At 48.0% G+C, this 16,725-nt stretch overlaps 1 protein-coding gene across 1 annotated transcript in view; it reads right to left on the minus strand.

Annotated features, from left to right (window-relative positions):
• The window catches only part of SCUBE1 (signal peptide, CUB domain and EGF like domain containing 1), a 150,230-nt gene that overhangs the window by 114,507 nt on the left and 18,998 nt on the right, over positions 1-16,725 (minus strand). Inside the window, exon 2 of the mRNA XM_017850047.1 lies at positions 8,817-8,945. Coding sequence (XP_017705536.1) covers positions 8,817-8,847 — 31 coding nt within the window. The 5' untranslated portion in view covers positions 8,848-8,945. The remainder of the gene's footprint in view (positions 1-8,816; positions 8,946-16,725) is intronic.

A 16,725-nucleotide genomic window follows, 5' to 3' on the forward strand; every position in this document is an offset into this window, starting at 1 on the left:
AAAAAAAAAAAAAAAAAAAAAAAAAAAAGAATCATTCCTAATGTAGCACTTTTTTTTTTTTGGGGGGGACAGAGTCTCACTCTGTCGCCCAGACTGGAATGCAGTGGCGTGATCTTGCCTCATTGCAACCTCTGCCCCCTGGGTTCAAGCAATTCTCCTGCCTCAGCCTCCCAAGTGGTTGGGACTACAGGCGTCCGCCATCACATCCAGCTTTTTTTTTGTATTTTTAGTAGAAACTGGGTTTCACCATGTTGGCCAGGCTGGTCTTGAACTCCTGACCTCAAGTGATCCACCCGCCTCGGCCTCTCAAAGTGCTGGGATTACAGACGCGAGTCACCGTGCCTGGCCCGAATATAGCACTTTCTACCCTTTATTAGAGTTGTGAATATTTCTGGCTTCCTCATGGACCTAAGAGCCCTGCGAGAGATACCTCATTTAATTCATCTTTACCTCTGCCCTATGCCTACCACTCTACATTATATCCTGGGTATTTAGGACCCTAAACTCCCCTCAAATGGTCCTAAGCCTATCAGATGACACTTAGGTCTGAGAAAGACTTAGGCAAAAGGTGGCTGCTTTCGGGGTAAATGGCCAAAGCCTGCACATTTGCGTTAGGGTGTGCTGAGGCTCACCATGGTGTGGGGTGGAGCCAAGGGTGGGAAAGGCAGGGAGGGAGCAGGCATTGCCCATGCTACCACTTTCTGCTGCAAAATCAGAGGTTTGCTGGGTGAGAGGGTTTTCAGACTACAAGGCATTTTGACAAATCCATTCATTCATTTATTCTACAAATATATACTAAATGCCTACAATATATCTGACACTGCACTAGGTTCTAAGAAAGACAGAAAGGTAAACAAGAGGAATTCTGCTTTCAGGGGAAGAAGAGAGGACCGTGACACAGAACTGCAATGGAGATGTGGCTGTGTGGTGTGGGTCACAGCAGACCTCTGAGCAAAGGGAGGTTTGGTTGAGGCTTGAAGGATGAGCAGGACCTCACCAGATCCCTGCTGGGGAGGAGCAGCCTGTCAACAGATCTGTGTAGGACTCTGTGGGTTCAGGGAAGGCTGGGCCAGCGGGCACAGCTGAGCAAGGGTGAGAAATGGGGTCGGGGGGAGGCTGGTGGGGCCCTGGCCGGGGGGGCCTCATGCTACTGTGGAAGCAACGGGGGCCATGAGAGGAGGATGCTGGAGTGGATGGCTCTGTACAGTCGGATGAGGTAAGACAAGTTTCCAAGGGTGGCTCGAGGGTGATGTGAGGTGCCTAAACAAGGCCACAAGCTCTGCCCTTGGCCCAAGGAGGCTGAACGAGCTATGGGGTGGAGGTGCCCTTGGCGTGAGCTCTCTAGAGCAAGGGGTTCCCATTTGCCCTTCGGCACACTCCCTCCCTGTGCCTGGCCTGGCACGTGCTGGAATTTCTGGATGCTCTCAGTGACTCCCAAACTCGTGGATAGATACAGGCGTGCATATCCAACACCCTATGACAAGGAGGCCCTGGCCAGCCTCCCGGAGCTGGTGCAGTTCTGGGCACTATGGGGCAGGGGGTGGGCAGCAGGGTAGGCTTACAGGCTTGAACTGGCAAAATCCCAGACCTGGGCTCTAGTCCCAGCTCTTCCACTTACTGTCTGTGTGAGCTTGGGTAGGTCCCTTTCCCTCACCGGGCCTCAGTTTCCTCGTTTGTAAAAAGAAGGCACGAATGGCTTTGGATGCTGTGAGAACTAACAAGAGAACTGAGCACAGCATCCCAGGCAAATCCAGGCACACAGGAGACTCAACCAAAGCTCCCGAATCTCACTCAAGTAGGACGGTCTACCCAGCACAAGGCTGGGCATAGGGTTGGTGCTCAATAAATGTTAATGAAATGGAGAGAGCTGGCTAATAAATCAGTGCTTCTGAAGCTGGATACAGATGACTTCTCTTCATCAGGGAAGAAACGTGCCGAGAGGCAGGGCCAAAATTCAAACCATGAGCAACTTGAGAAATGTATTTTTCAGTAAGTCATAGTAAAGATCGGGGTCGAAGAAAACATCTGGCTAAGTGAACTAATGGCTTTAGAGAAAGAGGAGCCCGGCCGGGCACGGTGGCTCAAGCCTGTAATCCCAGCACTTTGGGAGGCCGAGACGGGCGGATCACGAGGTCAGGAGATCGAGACCATCCTGGCTAACACGGTGAAACCCCGTCTCTACTAAAAAAATACAAAAAACTAGCCGGGCGAGGTGGCGGGCGCCTGTAGTCCCAGCTACTCAGGAGGCTGAGGCAGGAGAATGGCGTGAACCCGGGAGGCGGAGCTTGCAGTGAGCTGAGATCTGGCCACTGCACTCCAGCCTGAGCCTGGGCGACAGAGTGAGACTCTGTCTTAAAAAAAAAAAAAAAAAAAAAAAGAGAAAGAGGAGCCCTGCTTTGTGCAGACGGGAAGAAATTATCCACTGCTGGTTTTAATTTAAGATGAAAAAAATCTTATTCTATTAGCCTAAATATTGCTCTGCTGTGCAATTGCATGGAGTTTGGAATAATATTTTTCAAACAGAACTACTGCTATTTCAAGTAATTACACAGCTAAAAGCAGCCATTTGGGGTTGAGCAAGATCTCATCATGGTTTCAATTCCCTCTGGTGTCATTTTCTGTTATATTTGAGAAATTCCTCAATAAAGATGTCAAATAGAGTGAGGGCTTTGCTCCTCAGAGGACAGACTTGGCCAACCTCCAGGACACAGTCACAGGCAGGCCATCTCCACAGGAAAATAACCTCGCTTACTCGAAAGAAAAGAAAAGGTTCCACTGTGAAAACTTAGGCAAGAAAATAACTTGTAAGCCATCAGCCTCATTTCTCCTAATCAGCTCAGAACGCTTTTCAAACTGGCCTGTTTATTTCTAAGGTGATCAGGTTTTATCCCAGCCCCATCCCTAAGGAATTCAGTGGTGGTTCAGAGAGGAATGTTACAACTGGACAAGACTCTTGACCCAGACTTCTTGAGACAAAACAGCAGGAGGTGCGAATGGGCTTAACTATTCCTGGTGGGCGATGGGCTGTGGGGTGAGGTTCAGTGACTGCCCAGAGGCAGTCAAAAATGCACAAGGCAGTGAAGACAGAGAACCTTCCAACAACTCAGTGGGCCACTCACAGCCACCAGATGCCCACTGGGGACAAAACCTTGTGCAGGAAGCTTTGTCAGGCAGCACAAACAATTCCAAACATTTCCAGGCAGCACAATTTCAAGCAGATAGTTAAATGAGCAAAGCTGGTTGCAAGCAATAGGGAGTGATGGAGACTGTGGCAAACAAGAGAGTATACACACCCTCTGAAGCAGACAGTTGCAGTGTATTTCACTCTAGCTGCTGCCAGCACCACAGTGAAATGTGAGCAAGACTGCTGTTGCCCTGGGCCCCCACACTTTGGGGGTCCTTGTTCTGCCTCTCCTGTGGCTGCAGCAGCATCTCCCGCCCCTGCCGACTGCCATGGAGTAAGCAGTCCATAGGGAAGTCATGGGCGCCTGGAACACATGCCTACCACTCTACATTACATCCTGGGTATTTAGGACCCTAAAACTCCCCTCAAATGGTCCTAAGCCTATCAGATGACACTTAGGTCTGAGTAAGATTTAGGCAAAAGGTGGCTGCTTTCAGGGTAAATGGCCAAAGCTTACACATTTGCCTTAGGGTGTGCTGAGGCTCACCATGGTGTGGGGTGGAGCCAAGGGTGGGAAAGGCAGGGAGGGGAGCAGGCATTGCCCATGCTACCACTTTCTGGTGCAAAATCCAAGCAGTCTTCTAAATTCCAGACTAGCCTCTAGGTCATTAGTTAGGAATATTTGTCAAGGTAGAAGAGACAGAGTCATTCTTGTTTGGGAGCTTCATAATGACTTTAACATTTTAGCCATGTGGGATGGGAGCCTCCATCTGGACTCCTGTCTCAAGTCCCGCAAACTTCAGGGGCTGGGTAACTGGAATGATGCTAGAAATATTGATTTTTATGTGATAACCCTTAATTTTTAAGTGTTGACAAATAATTTAATAAGAACAAATGATACCACCATGGGGACAAACCAAACATGTCTGCGGGCCAGACGGGGACTGTGGGTTGCCAGCTTGAAGCCTCTGCTGGAAAATGACGATAATATCCAGTACCTGTACAGAATTTACATCTGCACATAAGCTCTGTGCAATCTCCTTTCAGATTTGATCACGACACTGACCTGCTGAGACAGGTACTACTGGCCCATTTCATAGTTAGGGGAACTGAAGCTTGGTGGGCTGGAGGAACAGGTCCCGAACTACAAAACTCATGAGCAGTGACACCAGAATTTGAACCTAAATCTTCAAACTCCAGGTCCAGCTGACTCTTACAGCATGATTGATTTCTGCCAACACTGATGAAGCCCCGCGATCCTGGAGTATGAGGTGCTTTAGTTCTTACGGTGTTTCACAGATGAGGGAGCTGGGACTCCAAGAAGTCAGTTAACTAGCTTGAGGTCACATGGTCAGGATGGGTTGGAGCCTGTTGGCACCAAGGTCTGGTTCCTCTAGAGCTGGAGTTTTGTCTTGAGAAAGAGAAAGGCTGAACAGAAAGAACTCTGTTGGGAAGGGTCTGCCCTCAGCTGAAGGCAGAGGAGCAACAGAGAGAGCCTTTTCTCGGCTGCTGTCTGTGCAAGTTAGAGCTGCGTGAGGTTCCAGTCTGTGCTCAGAGGTAGTGGGACGGGGGGAGCCTTACCCAGTTCTTTGAAATTAATCTAGGTAACCATAATCCATTGTGAAAACAATGTTGTTGAGACAAAGGCCCGCACAGACTCACTGTTAGTCTACAGGCTGCTGGCGTCAGGCTCGGGGGGCACTGGGAGTACTTGCTATAGCCAAGAACAGGGTATTTGCAGACAGGTGGTTCTGCACAGGTAAGAGTACGGTGGCTGGAAGGAGAGTCCCATGTGTCAGGCACAGCCCTGGGAGTGCACATGGTGGGTACTGGTCCCCACGAGATCTTGGAGGCATCAAACCAGTCCACATCAACACATCTCATCTGGAAGCCAACGACCAGATGAATGCTGGTTACATGTTGAGTATTTGGTGCCAGACACCCCGCTACATGCTCCACATCCATGATCTCGTTTAATCCTCACAAGAGCCCTACCACATAGGAACTATGCCTTCCTATGAGGAAACTGAGGGATAGAGAGGTAAAGTGACTGTCCAAAGGTCACACAGTTGATAGACGAGGGCTAGAATTTAAGCCCCAAACTGGCAGTTCCCAAGGTCTCTCCTCCTGGCTGCTGGGTGACACTGCCTGCTTTTAGCTGGCTGTCCCACAGGGACCGTCGGCTCTGTCTTCACTGACTAATCAGAGCCCGAAACATACTCTCTCTATCATTTGAAAATGGAGCAAACAACTAAGAAAGCCAAGCACTTACATTGTGGGAGGATTGAATGAGATACTTCACCTGGCATCTGGCATGATCAACGTTGCATGGTACCAGGTCATCACAATCTAGTCAAAGCTCTGCCCACCTCCACAGCTCCACGCCCGCTGCTCCTTGCACGCATCAGCAGCTGAGCCTCAGGGGCTGCTTGCAGCTCTATGTAGGCTCTGCCCTTGGCCTAGCAAACTTCTCCCCAACCTTGGAGGTTCCGCTCAATGCTACCTCCTCTTTGAAGACCCCCAGGGAGTTAGCCGCATCTCCACCCCCACACTCATTGCATCCAGGGATAGCTCTTCACAGCCCCTCTGGGCTTCAATAACCTGCTGCTCAGACCTCCACTGGGGCATTTATTTGGGGTATAATTACATGCCCACAGATGGTTCCCACAACAAACTTATCTGACATCCAACATGGGTTGGACAAACACAGGCAGGCAGGTCTAAGGCCAACACCCCATTAAGAGGGAAAGTTCCAGAGCACTCAGGACACCTAGTGTCCTCTACCATACACCCACAAACCAGCTGGCACAACAGAAGGTTTGCTGAGCCCTTTTAGAAAGCCATAAAAAACCAAATGATCCTTTGACGCAGTGGTTCCACTTTTGTGAAGCATTCCTAAGGAAACAACTGGCAAAACGGGAAAAAAAGTTTTATGCCCAGAACCACCTCTGGATTCTGATGGCAAAAAACAAAAAAGCCAGCAATCTAAATGTCTAGCCACAGAAAAGCAGCCGAGTCAGCTGGAGTAGTAATGCCTGTGTTGACTATTTAGCACCTACTAGGGGCTAGTCACTTCACTTCACACTGTCACCTCATCCTCACACGCGATCTTGGGAAGTGGGTTGTGCAGTTATCCCTGTTGGATACTGGAGAAGACTGAGACTCAGACACCATGTGGATAGTAATAGCTCTCAGCTGCTGAGAGTCCCCTGTGCTGAGCCTGCTTCCCGGCCATCTGGACATTATCTCAGTCACTGCTCACGACAACCCTGTGAGGAAGCTGCTGCTCACAGCCTCTCTTCTACCAACAAGGGCCTGAGACCCAGACAATCAATAATGTATCTATGGCCATGCTCCTGCCAGTTCCAGGCCCATACCCCCTGGGTTCCAGCCGCTGTGCCCTGGTCACCCAGCAGCCAGTGGCAGAAGAGGGCCTCGGGGACAGACATGTCTGCTTGAAGAGCCACATGCTTCCCATGACAAGATACTGTTCTTCTGTGACAGACTCTGAACTCCCTCTGTTACAGGTTGAATTATGTCCCTTCAAAAGATGTTGAATTCCTAACTCCTAGTACTTGTGAATGTGACTTTTGTTGGAAATAAGGTCTTGGCAGATGTCCAGGTTAAGATGAGATTGTTAGGGTGGGCCCTGATGCAACATGACTGGTGTCCTTATAAAAAAGAAAAATTTGGACACAGAGCCAGACACATACAGAGCTGAGACAACGTGAAGACAGAGGGAGAATGCCACCTACAAGCCAAGGAATCCCTGATGTTACCAGAAGCTATGAGGAAGGCCTGAACAGATGATCCCTTGCAGCTCTCAGAAGGAACTACCCTGCCTACACCTTGAGTTTGGACTCCTAACCAAGACAATCCGTTTCTGTTGTTTAAGTCCTAGTTTGTTACTTTGTCATGGCAGCCCCAGGAAACTGATACAGGTTATTAGACTATGGGGCAACTAGAAAAACTGTGGTAACAGGGGCTGCATAAAAATACCTGAAGTAATGCCTGAGGTAAGGCTGTGGGTCACGCCTGTAATCCCAGCACTTTGAGAGGTCGAGGTGGGCAGATCACCTGAACCCAGGAGTTCCAGAGGCCTGGGCAATATAGCGAGACCCTGTCTCTACAAAAAAACCCAAAAGTGAGCCAGTAGCAGTGGAATGTGCCTATGGTCCCAGCTATTCTGGAGGCTGAGGTGGGAGGATTACCTGAGTTCCAGAGGTTAAGGCTGCACTGAGCCATACTGCAATCCAGCCTGGGTGACAGAGTGAGACTCTCTCAAAAGAAAACCAAAAGGCCTGAGGTACGCATGATATTAAAGGGAAAAGCAAGGGGCAAACGCATGCTGACTATCTGATCACCACTATGGTAAAAACACACTTGGATACAGATGGAAGACTGATAGGAAACACAGCAGCACAACTAAGATGCCTGCCATTTTTTTTCTCCCTATTCTTCTACATTTTTCCAACTTGATTCAGCAAATGTGGACTACTCTTGTAATTTTTGTTTGTTTGTTTTTGAGATGGAGTTTCACTCTTGTCGCCCGGGCTGGAGTGCAATGGTGTGATCTTGGCTCACTGCAACCTCCGCCTCCCAGGTTCAAGCAATCCTCCTACCTCAGCCTCCCAAGTAGCTGGGATTACAGGCATGTGCCCAGCTAATTTTTGCAGTTTTAGTAGAGAGAGGGTTTTGCCATGTTGGTCAGGCTGGTCTTGAACTCCTGACCTCAGGTGATCCACCCGCCTTGGCCTCCCAGAGTGCTGGGATTACAAGTGCGAGCCACCGTGCCCGGCCTCTTATAAATTTTATACAATTGGCTTAAAAATGTATTTGGACCATGGGAAGATGGAGGTATATAAGATCATGGGCCAAATTGTGTCCCTTCAAAATTCCTTTTTTGAAGGAATTCAACTCCCTAGTACCTTAAAATGTGACTGTATTTGCAGACAGGGCCTTTAGAGAGATAATTAAGTTAAAAATGGAGTTTGTAGGGTGGGCCCTACTCCAATATGACTGTGTTCTTATAAGAAGAGAAGATTAGGGCCAGGCGCAGTGACTGGCCGGGCAAGGTGGCTCCCAGCACTTCGGGAGGCCGAGGCAGACGGATCACAAGGTCAGTAGTTCGAGACCAGCCTGGCCAACATGGTGAAACCCTGTCACTACTAAAAATACAAAAACTAGCCGGGTGTGGTGGCACATCTGTAATCTCAGCTACTTGGGAGGCTGAGGCAGGAGAATTGCTTGAACCCGGGAGACGGAGGCTGCAGTGAGCTGAGATTACACCACTGCATGCTTGGGTGACAAAGCAAGACTCCATCTCAAAAAAAGAAGAGGAGGAGATTAGGACAGGGAGAGACACCAGACATGTGCATGCACAGTGGGAAGACCGTGTGAAGACACAAGGAGAAAGAAGGTAGCCACCTGCAAGCCTGACAGAGGAGCGGGGCCTCCGAAAAACCAACCCTGCTCACACCTTGATCTTGGACTGCCAGCCTCCAGAACTGTGATGAAATAAACTTCTGTTGTCTAAGCCATCCAGTCTGTGATATTTTGTTACAACAACCCTGGCAAACTAATACAGGAAGCCAAAGGAAGGCGAACCTTCCCATGGCCCCCGACTCTGTTATCTGGAGCAAAGCAACAGGCAGGGTGTGCCCAGAGGGCAGGCTGTGGCTGTATCACTCACCCAAGCAGTTGTGTCCATCGTGTGCCAGCATGAAGCCATCAAAGCAGGTGCACCTGTAGTTCCCTGGGATGTTGATGCACTCGTGGACACAGCCCCCGTTGTAGTAGTCATTCTCACACTCGTCAATGTCTGCAAAACGAAGGGCACGAGAGGTGTCAGAAGAAGAGCCTGGTGGTCCCCTCTCCCAACACCATGGAAGCCACCGGGATATGAGTGATTAGGGGATGATTCAACAAGTATTCACTTCAGTCCTCCCTGGGAGCTGGGGACTTGAGGATTATAAAAATGCTAATCATGTGTGGGGTGTCTTCCAGTTCCTACCACGGTGAACAGGCAAGATTCACACCTAGTTCTGCCTCCCCCGAGCCAGTGTACAATTTCCGAAAACTAGCTCCCTTGAAGCAGGCGGTACTGAGTAAAATTAACTGCACATCAGCAAAAAGTGTAATATCTGGAAAGAAAGAAAAGTCCACTAACTCCTCCAAACAGTTTCTTTCCACATCAGTCTCTGATGCCTGCATTTCAACTGCTCCAGCTTCCTTGCTATAACAAAGGCTCCTCTCTCATAAACAATGGCCAATAGCCTTGGTAAAGGTCATCCTTTTTGCTCTTTTAAGGCTTTTTCAACATTTCCCATCAGGGTCAAAGGGCTATCAATTCTGGCATTCCAGAGAGATTTGAGAGACCCTGGAGAATGATAGGAACATGCCTAGTTAACCTTGTCTGAGCTGCTTCCACGCCCAAGTCCTGCTTGTAAGGCCATGTCATTACCTCTTCAATCCCACACTAACTCAGTGATACAGGCACCATTCTCACTATTCCATTTTGCAAGAGCACTGAAGAAACCGGGGCACAGTGAGGTCAAAACCTCACAGATGGTCACACGTCACACACCTAGAAAGTGGCACGAATGGTATTCAAACCCTAATGGTATTAGAGCCCAAGGGGCCTAACCCTGGTCACACCCGGCCTCCTTGGGAGGGCACCAGGCACAGCAAGAATCTGCCAGCCAGGGGGTGCCAGCTCTTCTGCAGGGTTTTCAGCATCTCCCCGAGATCCCTCTGGCTTCACTCATCTCAACCGACAGTCACCCTGACCTCCAGAGGCTCCAAGACATGCTGGGGAGAGAGGAGGGCCGGAAATGTCCCCCACAGGGCAACGGGAACTGGAACCGGAAGTGCATCTCAGGAGGCTACTGAGGAGGAAGCCGTGATCCCTCCCCTATGGCGTAGAAGAGGGATTTTTGAGGCTGAGTTCCAGCTATGAAAGTGGGGTGGGGCCATCCTGTAGAAGAAGAGAGCCTGTAGAAGGCAGGCCTGGCTTCCCTCAATCTCTGGAGGAGCTGCTGCAGGGAGACACGGAACTCCTTGCTTTCTCCATACTAGTCCAGAGAGCAGAGCTACTCACAGTGAGGGGAAGCCATGGGGCCAATGAACGTTCACAGGTAGGAGTGCTGGTCTGCAAAGTAGAAGCTGTTGCAGGAGGTAGAGAGCTCCCTGACTCTGGAGGTGACTAAGCATTGCCATGATGCCTGCCAGAGATGCTGCAGAGCAAAGGGGATAACTTTGGTGAAAATAGCAGAAGTGAACGTGCCAGAGTACAGCGTCTGGGCTGTGCAGCCACTCTTGGTGTCCACCCAGCCACAATGAGGGAAGAACAAAGTAGCCTGGGCTGGGTCACCAAAGGATCAAGAGATAGGAGTCCTCTCCTAATCTGCCTACAGGGGCACCTGCATCAGTTCCCAATTCTGCAGCTCATTTGAATTGTTTTGTTTTGTTTGTTTGTAGAGACAGGGCCTCACTATACTGCTGAGGCTAGACTCAAACTCCTGGGCTCAAGGGATCCTCCTGCCTCAGCCTCCCTAGTAGCTGGAATTATAGGCATATGCCACTGTGCCTGGCTCTGAGCTGTTTTTAATTCTGATATTTAATCCACTTATAAATTGCAAATAAAATTAAGGCAGAATGTGATATTTTATGTTTATTGAAAAGACACATAGATTTTATTTATTTATTGTTTTTTTTTTTAATTTTTAATTTTTTTTGAATCAGTGTCTCCCTCTGTTACCCAGGCTGGAGTGCAGTGGCATGATCTCAGCTCACTGCAACCTCCACCTCCTGGGTTCAAGCAATTCGCCTGCCTCAGCCTCCCGAGTAGCTGGACTACAGGCATGTGCCACCACAGCCGGCTAATTTTTTGTATTTTTAATAGAGACGGGGTTTCACCGTGTTAGCCAGGATGGTCTCCATCTCCTGATCTCATGATCCACCCCCCTCGGCCTCCCAAAGTGCTGGGATTATGGGCGTGAGCCACCGCGCCCGGCATAGATTTTAAAAAACTGAGAGATACTGATGACTTCCCAGTCTCTGTTTGCAGCCCTGACCTTTCTCCAGAGCCCCAGAGAGACTAATGCAACCACCTCTTCCCCTGGGTATTCCAAAGGTACTCCAAAGGCAACAAAGCCCAACTTTAACTCATCGACCTGCAGTTACCTGGGGTTCCTCATCCCAGGAAATATTGTTTTCCTTCCACTGCTCCCTTAACATCAAATCAGCTACCAAAGCGTGGTTTCTCTACACCCTTAATATAGGTACAGTCTGTCCACTAGCCACTTATTTTCACTACCTGTCAGCATGAGTATCACCTCACATCCGATTAGACTCAGCAGTCCCCAAACTGTTCCCTCCCTCCTTTCCTCCTTCAAGCAGATGATTCAGGGGGAAGCTGGCCTGGTCCTAACACTGGGGGTGGAGACTTATCAGTCTCATCCAAACAGCACATGCCACTAGCAATTGCTGTTGGTCCCAGGGTTGGTAGGTGACTTAGGTTGGATCAATCAGACTGAGGAAAAGGATTTTTATTCCATGCTTGGGTAAAAGAACTTTCCCTCATCTTGTACCTCAGAAGGAGGTATCTACTCCTGAAATATACACCAGCCCTTTTAATTCTCACAGCAACACTCTGGAGTAGGTGTTTTAACTCCATTTTATGGTTGAACAAACTAAAGTGCAGAGAAGTTAGATAATTACTCAGGGTCACATAGTAAGTGGTAGGGCAAGGATCAGAACAAAGGTCTTTCGGTCTATGAAGCCCATATCCTTTCTAATAAGTTAAAATGCCTGTGACATGCCAGTCATTGACAAAATGCTTTATACATGATACAATATTTCACCCTTGGCACATTTATACTGTGTACTGAGAAAGTACTATCCAATCATCCATATACCCATTTACCCATCTATCCTTCTACTTGTTCTGCATCTGTCTATACACACATACACACACGTGTGCATGCCTGTCTATCTACCCAAATAACCAACCAGCCAGCCATGCATCCTTTCATCCAAACACCCATCTACCCTTCCACTATCCATCCATCTACTCACCCTCAACCTATCCATTCAAATATCTACCCAACCATTGTTCCATTTATCGATTTGTGCTAAATTTTATCCTTCTAAATATCCAGTGTGCTGACCACCCTTCCATTTCTCCAATCACCTATTCACCCATCCATTTATCCAGCCAAACGTTCACCCATACATCCAAACATGCATGCATGCATCCATCTGTCTAAATATTCAACCAGATACCTATCCTTCCATTCATCTAAGCACTGACCCATCCAAACATCCATCCATCCATCCATCCATCCATCCATCCATCCATCCATCCATCCATCCATCCATCCAAGTGCTTAGGTACTCATCTGTATATTCATTGATTCAAATACCCTTCTATCCAAACACACATACACTCATGCTCATGCACACACACACACACGCATTCAAACATCTACCTACCCATCCATCCATCCAAACTTCTATTAACTCACTGATTTCCTTCAAATATCCATCCAAACAGCTTACAAAATATGTACAACAATTTTTTTTCAAACAGAATAAGATGTTAGGATGAAGAAAAATAAATGAGGGTTGAAGAATAAGATAAAGCTGGTGAAAACATACAAAAACACATTTGATAATTGCAGCACAATGACAGACGGTGGGCTGTGAGCTTCCTAAATGCCAAGACAAAGACAAAGAAAGAAACACAATCGGTTATAGAGTTGCTGCATCTATAAAATGTAATCCAAGTGGCTATTTTAATGGTGGTAAGCTCTGACAAACCTCAGACCTCCTAGTTAGGGGATGTCTTCCCCTGATTAGAGAATATCATACACTTTAATTTTCCTGGCACAATTCCAGTTTATGCCTGTTGTTGGCATATAATTATTAACAGCAGTTATTAACCTTTTCATTATTAAAATGATAAACTATCTGATCACCACACCCATAAGGCAATATAAAGATATCATTGAATAGTCAATAAAACAGCTCTACCCATTTCCTGCCTTTGACTCCCCATAAGGTAGGCCACAATAATTGCCAGTGCACTGGAGAGTGCAGAGATATTTGCTGCTTGCATTTCTTTCCTTAATCCATCCCCAATGAGTTCTCCTAGATTGAGCATCTCTCAGAATGACCAGTTCTTCTGCAATCCCCAGGCCTGCTGTGGCAGCCAGCTTTACCTCCCAGTGCCGTGGATGGAGGACATCGGCTCCTAAACCAAACTTTCCCCCATTTTCCATGTTTGTACTTTGAATTTTTGTTCTAAAATCATGTGAGCCTCCTCCTTTAATACCTAAGAGATAAACACACAAACAAACCAGCTAAAAAAATCTGCCAAAGCAGGTGAATTTATTATTATAAAAACATATCCAGGAGTCACCGCCCTGGAAGAGGCACCACAGACCTCCAAGACGCTCATCTGGCTCAGACCATTTTTTCAGGACTGAAAGCCAGAGAACGAGGAAGACAGGTGGCGCGGGGAGATGGTAAAGGAACGGAGGGGACAGAGCACAGTTCTGTGGATGTTTATTCTTTAAGGGCTGTTGTGGATTGAATTGAGTCCCCATAAAAAGATATGTTGAGGTCCCAACCCCCAGGACCAGAGAATGTGATCTGACTTGGAAGTAGGGTCTTTGCAGATGTAATCAAGTTCCGATGAGGTCATACTAGATTAGAGTGGGCCTTAATACAATGCTGCTGTCCTAAGAAGAGGGAAATTGGACACAGACATACAGGGAGAAGAATACCATGTGAAGAGACACAGACACATGGAGAGAAGGCGGCTGTGGGATGATGAAGGCAGAGACTGGAGTGAGGCAGCTGCGTGTGAGGCCAGGGTAAGAGCTGCCGTCACACAGAAGAGGCTGAGGCTCAGCATCACTGAGGACCTTGTCTTCAGGCCCCCAGCCAGTGGTTGCATTCAAGTGCAGACTTTATTCCCACGTTTGGAGCCACATCCTTGGGGTGTGTGAGATGAATATTTTTAAAAAGTGCTTCATGCTCCTAGCCAGGCGTGGTGGCTTATGCCTGGAATTCCAGCTACTCAGGAGGCTGAGGCAGGAAAATCGCTTGAACCCGGGAGGCGGAGGTTGTAGTGAGCCGAGATTGCGCCACTACACTCCAGCCTGGGCAACAAGAGCGAAATTCCATCTCAAAAAAAATTATAATAAAAAAATAAAAAAGTGCTTCATGCTCCAAAGAGTCATTAAGGAGAAAAGTGGGGAAGAGGTGTCATGGGTATTATTATTTTTATTTCCAAGGTCTGTACCTACCCTTGAGGTTGACGAGGGGTGGTGACAGTGGAGGGGTGGTGACAGGGATGGTTCACATGAATGGAGAAAGTGGGCAGGACAAAAGATCTGACCAGCTTTCAGAGCCCTGAGCACAGGAGACGAGAAGCCCAGCAATTCACTCCAAGCATCGCTGTTCCTTCTCCTGCTTGGATTTTTTTTTTTTTTTTTTTAATGAAAACTCAATTCCCAACAGAAGACAGCTCCCAGCATCTAACAGAACAGAGAAAAGCAGCACAGAGAATTGCTCATTATGGAATTTTGGAAAGGTCACCCAGCTCTGTTTTTTGTGTATTGAAAGACAGCATGCACACACACCACCCCATAGCTGTGCTTCCACGCCAACAACGTGGGTTTGGAACCCATATAGGGTGAGGTGTTTTTTTTTTTTTTTTTTTTATCATTTAATTCAAAATTGATTCTTGCTGCTCCATAAAATATATATTTATTCTGTGGTGTCTAAGTTCTAAAAGATCCTATTGCAATGAAGCAGAGAGGCTTTTCATTTTATTTTAATACTATTTTAGGGTATTTTCCTCAAAATCAGGACTGACTAGAAACTTTCTCAAAATTAAGGATTTTTAAAGCATCCCACTCTCTACTCTCCGGGATCATTACTGAAAATGTCTTCTCATTTCCCCTGAAACTGGCATTTTCTAGACATTCCTCAAGAACAGTAGAGACCAAACGCTCTAACAAAGACCCCTTTCCTGGCTGGGCGCTAGCACGTCCTCTCCTTTGTCTGGGGCTTTAAGAAAACCATGCCCTCCTTAGATCAGGCAACCATTCGGGGAGAGATGTATGGCTTAGGAAGTTGAGTCCTTATTGATGAATAAATCTTAATCCGGTTTGTTGGCTAATTATGCTCCAGGGAAGGTAGTTTCTTGGGCTGCCTAGCAGGAAGGATTAAGCCCCTGTCTCCGGTGGCTCGGGGTTAAGCTCTGGGTTTGTAATGACTGAGTAATGAGACCCGCTCTCTGAGGGCCCCTGGCATCCATCGATCAGGTTTCCCTTCTGCAGAGACAATGCCAGAAGTGGGCCCAGCAGTTAATTACGGGAAAGGTCAAAGGGCACGTAAAACTAACACAAATCTATATACTTTTTCATTCCTAACTGCACACAATGACCGTGGCTCAGCCAGAGGGTGGGAAGGTTCCCTCCCTCTTCCCACTCTGTGATTCAGGATAACCGTGGGGTTGGAGCTGCTCAGTGACCTCTCCCAGTCCCTTATGTGACTTCAGGCCTCCACACTTTGACTCATGCTGTTCCCTCTGCCTGGAGGTCCTTCCCTCCACAACATCTACTCACTTTTGCATCCTGAGCCCCAGCATCACCTCCTCCCTGAAGCTTTTGCTCATCTTCGAGCAGATCTAGCCCCTCCCCCAGCCCAAGCAGGCACTAGCATTATTCTTGCTTGCTTGTGTCTGTGTCCTTTGATGCTGCAAATCCATGAGAATGAGAACCACGTCCTGTGCAGCTTGAGCCTCAGAACCAAGCAGAGCCCGAGCATGTTCAAAGGAATCCTCTGGGCACTGCATGAATGAATAATCACGACGATGGCCTTGCTGAGCGACTCTCATGACACGTCAGGCAGTCTGCAGGCCCCACACACAGGACTGCCCTGAGAGCTGGGTACCACCATCTCTATCTCACAGCAGCAAACCAAGGCTCAGAGACATCGCCTGCCCTGCCTCAGATCACACAGCAAATGCAAGGGGAGCCGGGAAGGGAGCCAGGCGGCTTGACTTCAGAGTTAGTGATGTCTCTGTCACAAGATCATACAGTCGATGATTCTATTTACATCAAATCTCCAGAAAAACCAAATCTGCTGAGACAAAAAGCAGATGAGAGGTTTCCTAATACTGGAAGGGCTGCAGACTTCGGGAGTGGTAGAGGATGGTCAAGGAGCATGGGGTTTCTTTTTGGAGTAATGAAAAGATTCTAACACTGGACTGGGCAGGGTAGCTCACGCCTGTAATTCCAGCACTTTGGGAGGCTGAGGTGGGTGGATCACCTGAGGTCAGGAGTTTGAGACCAGCCTGGCCAACATTGTGAAACCCTGTCTCCACTAAAAATACAAAAAATTAGCCAGGCATGGTGGTGCACACCTGTAATCCAAGCTACTCAGGAGGCTGAGGCAGAAGAATCACTTGAACCCAGGAGGCGGAGGTGGCAGTGAGCCAAGATCATGCCACTGCACTCTAGCCTGGGCGACAGAGCAAGACTCTGTCTCAGAAAAAAAAAAAAAAGGCCGGGCACGGTGGCTCA

This window comes from Rhinopithecus bieti, unplaced genomic scaffold (genome assembly GCF_001698545.2).
Source record: "Rhinopithecus bieti isolate Rb0 unplaced genomic scaffold, ASM169854v2 scaffold_33210, whole genome shotgun sequence".
NCBI classification, from domain to species: Eukaryota; Metazoa; Chordata; class Mammalia; order Primates; family Cercopithecidae; genus Rhinopithecus; species Rhinopithecus bieti.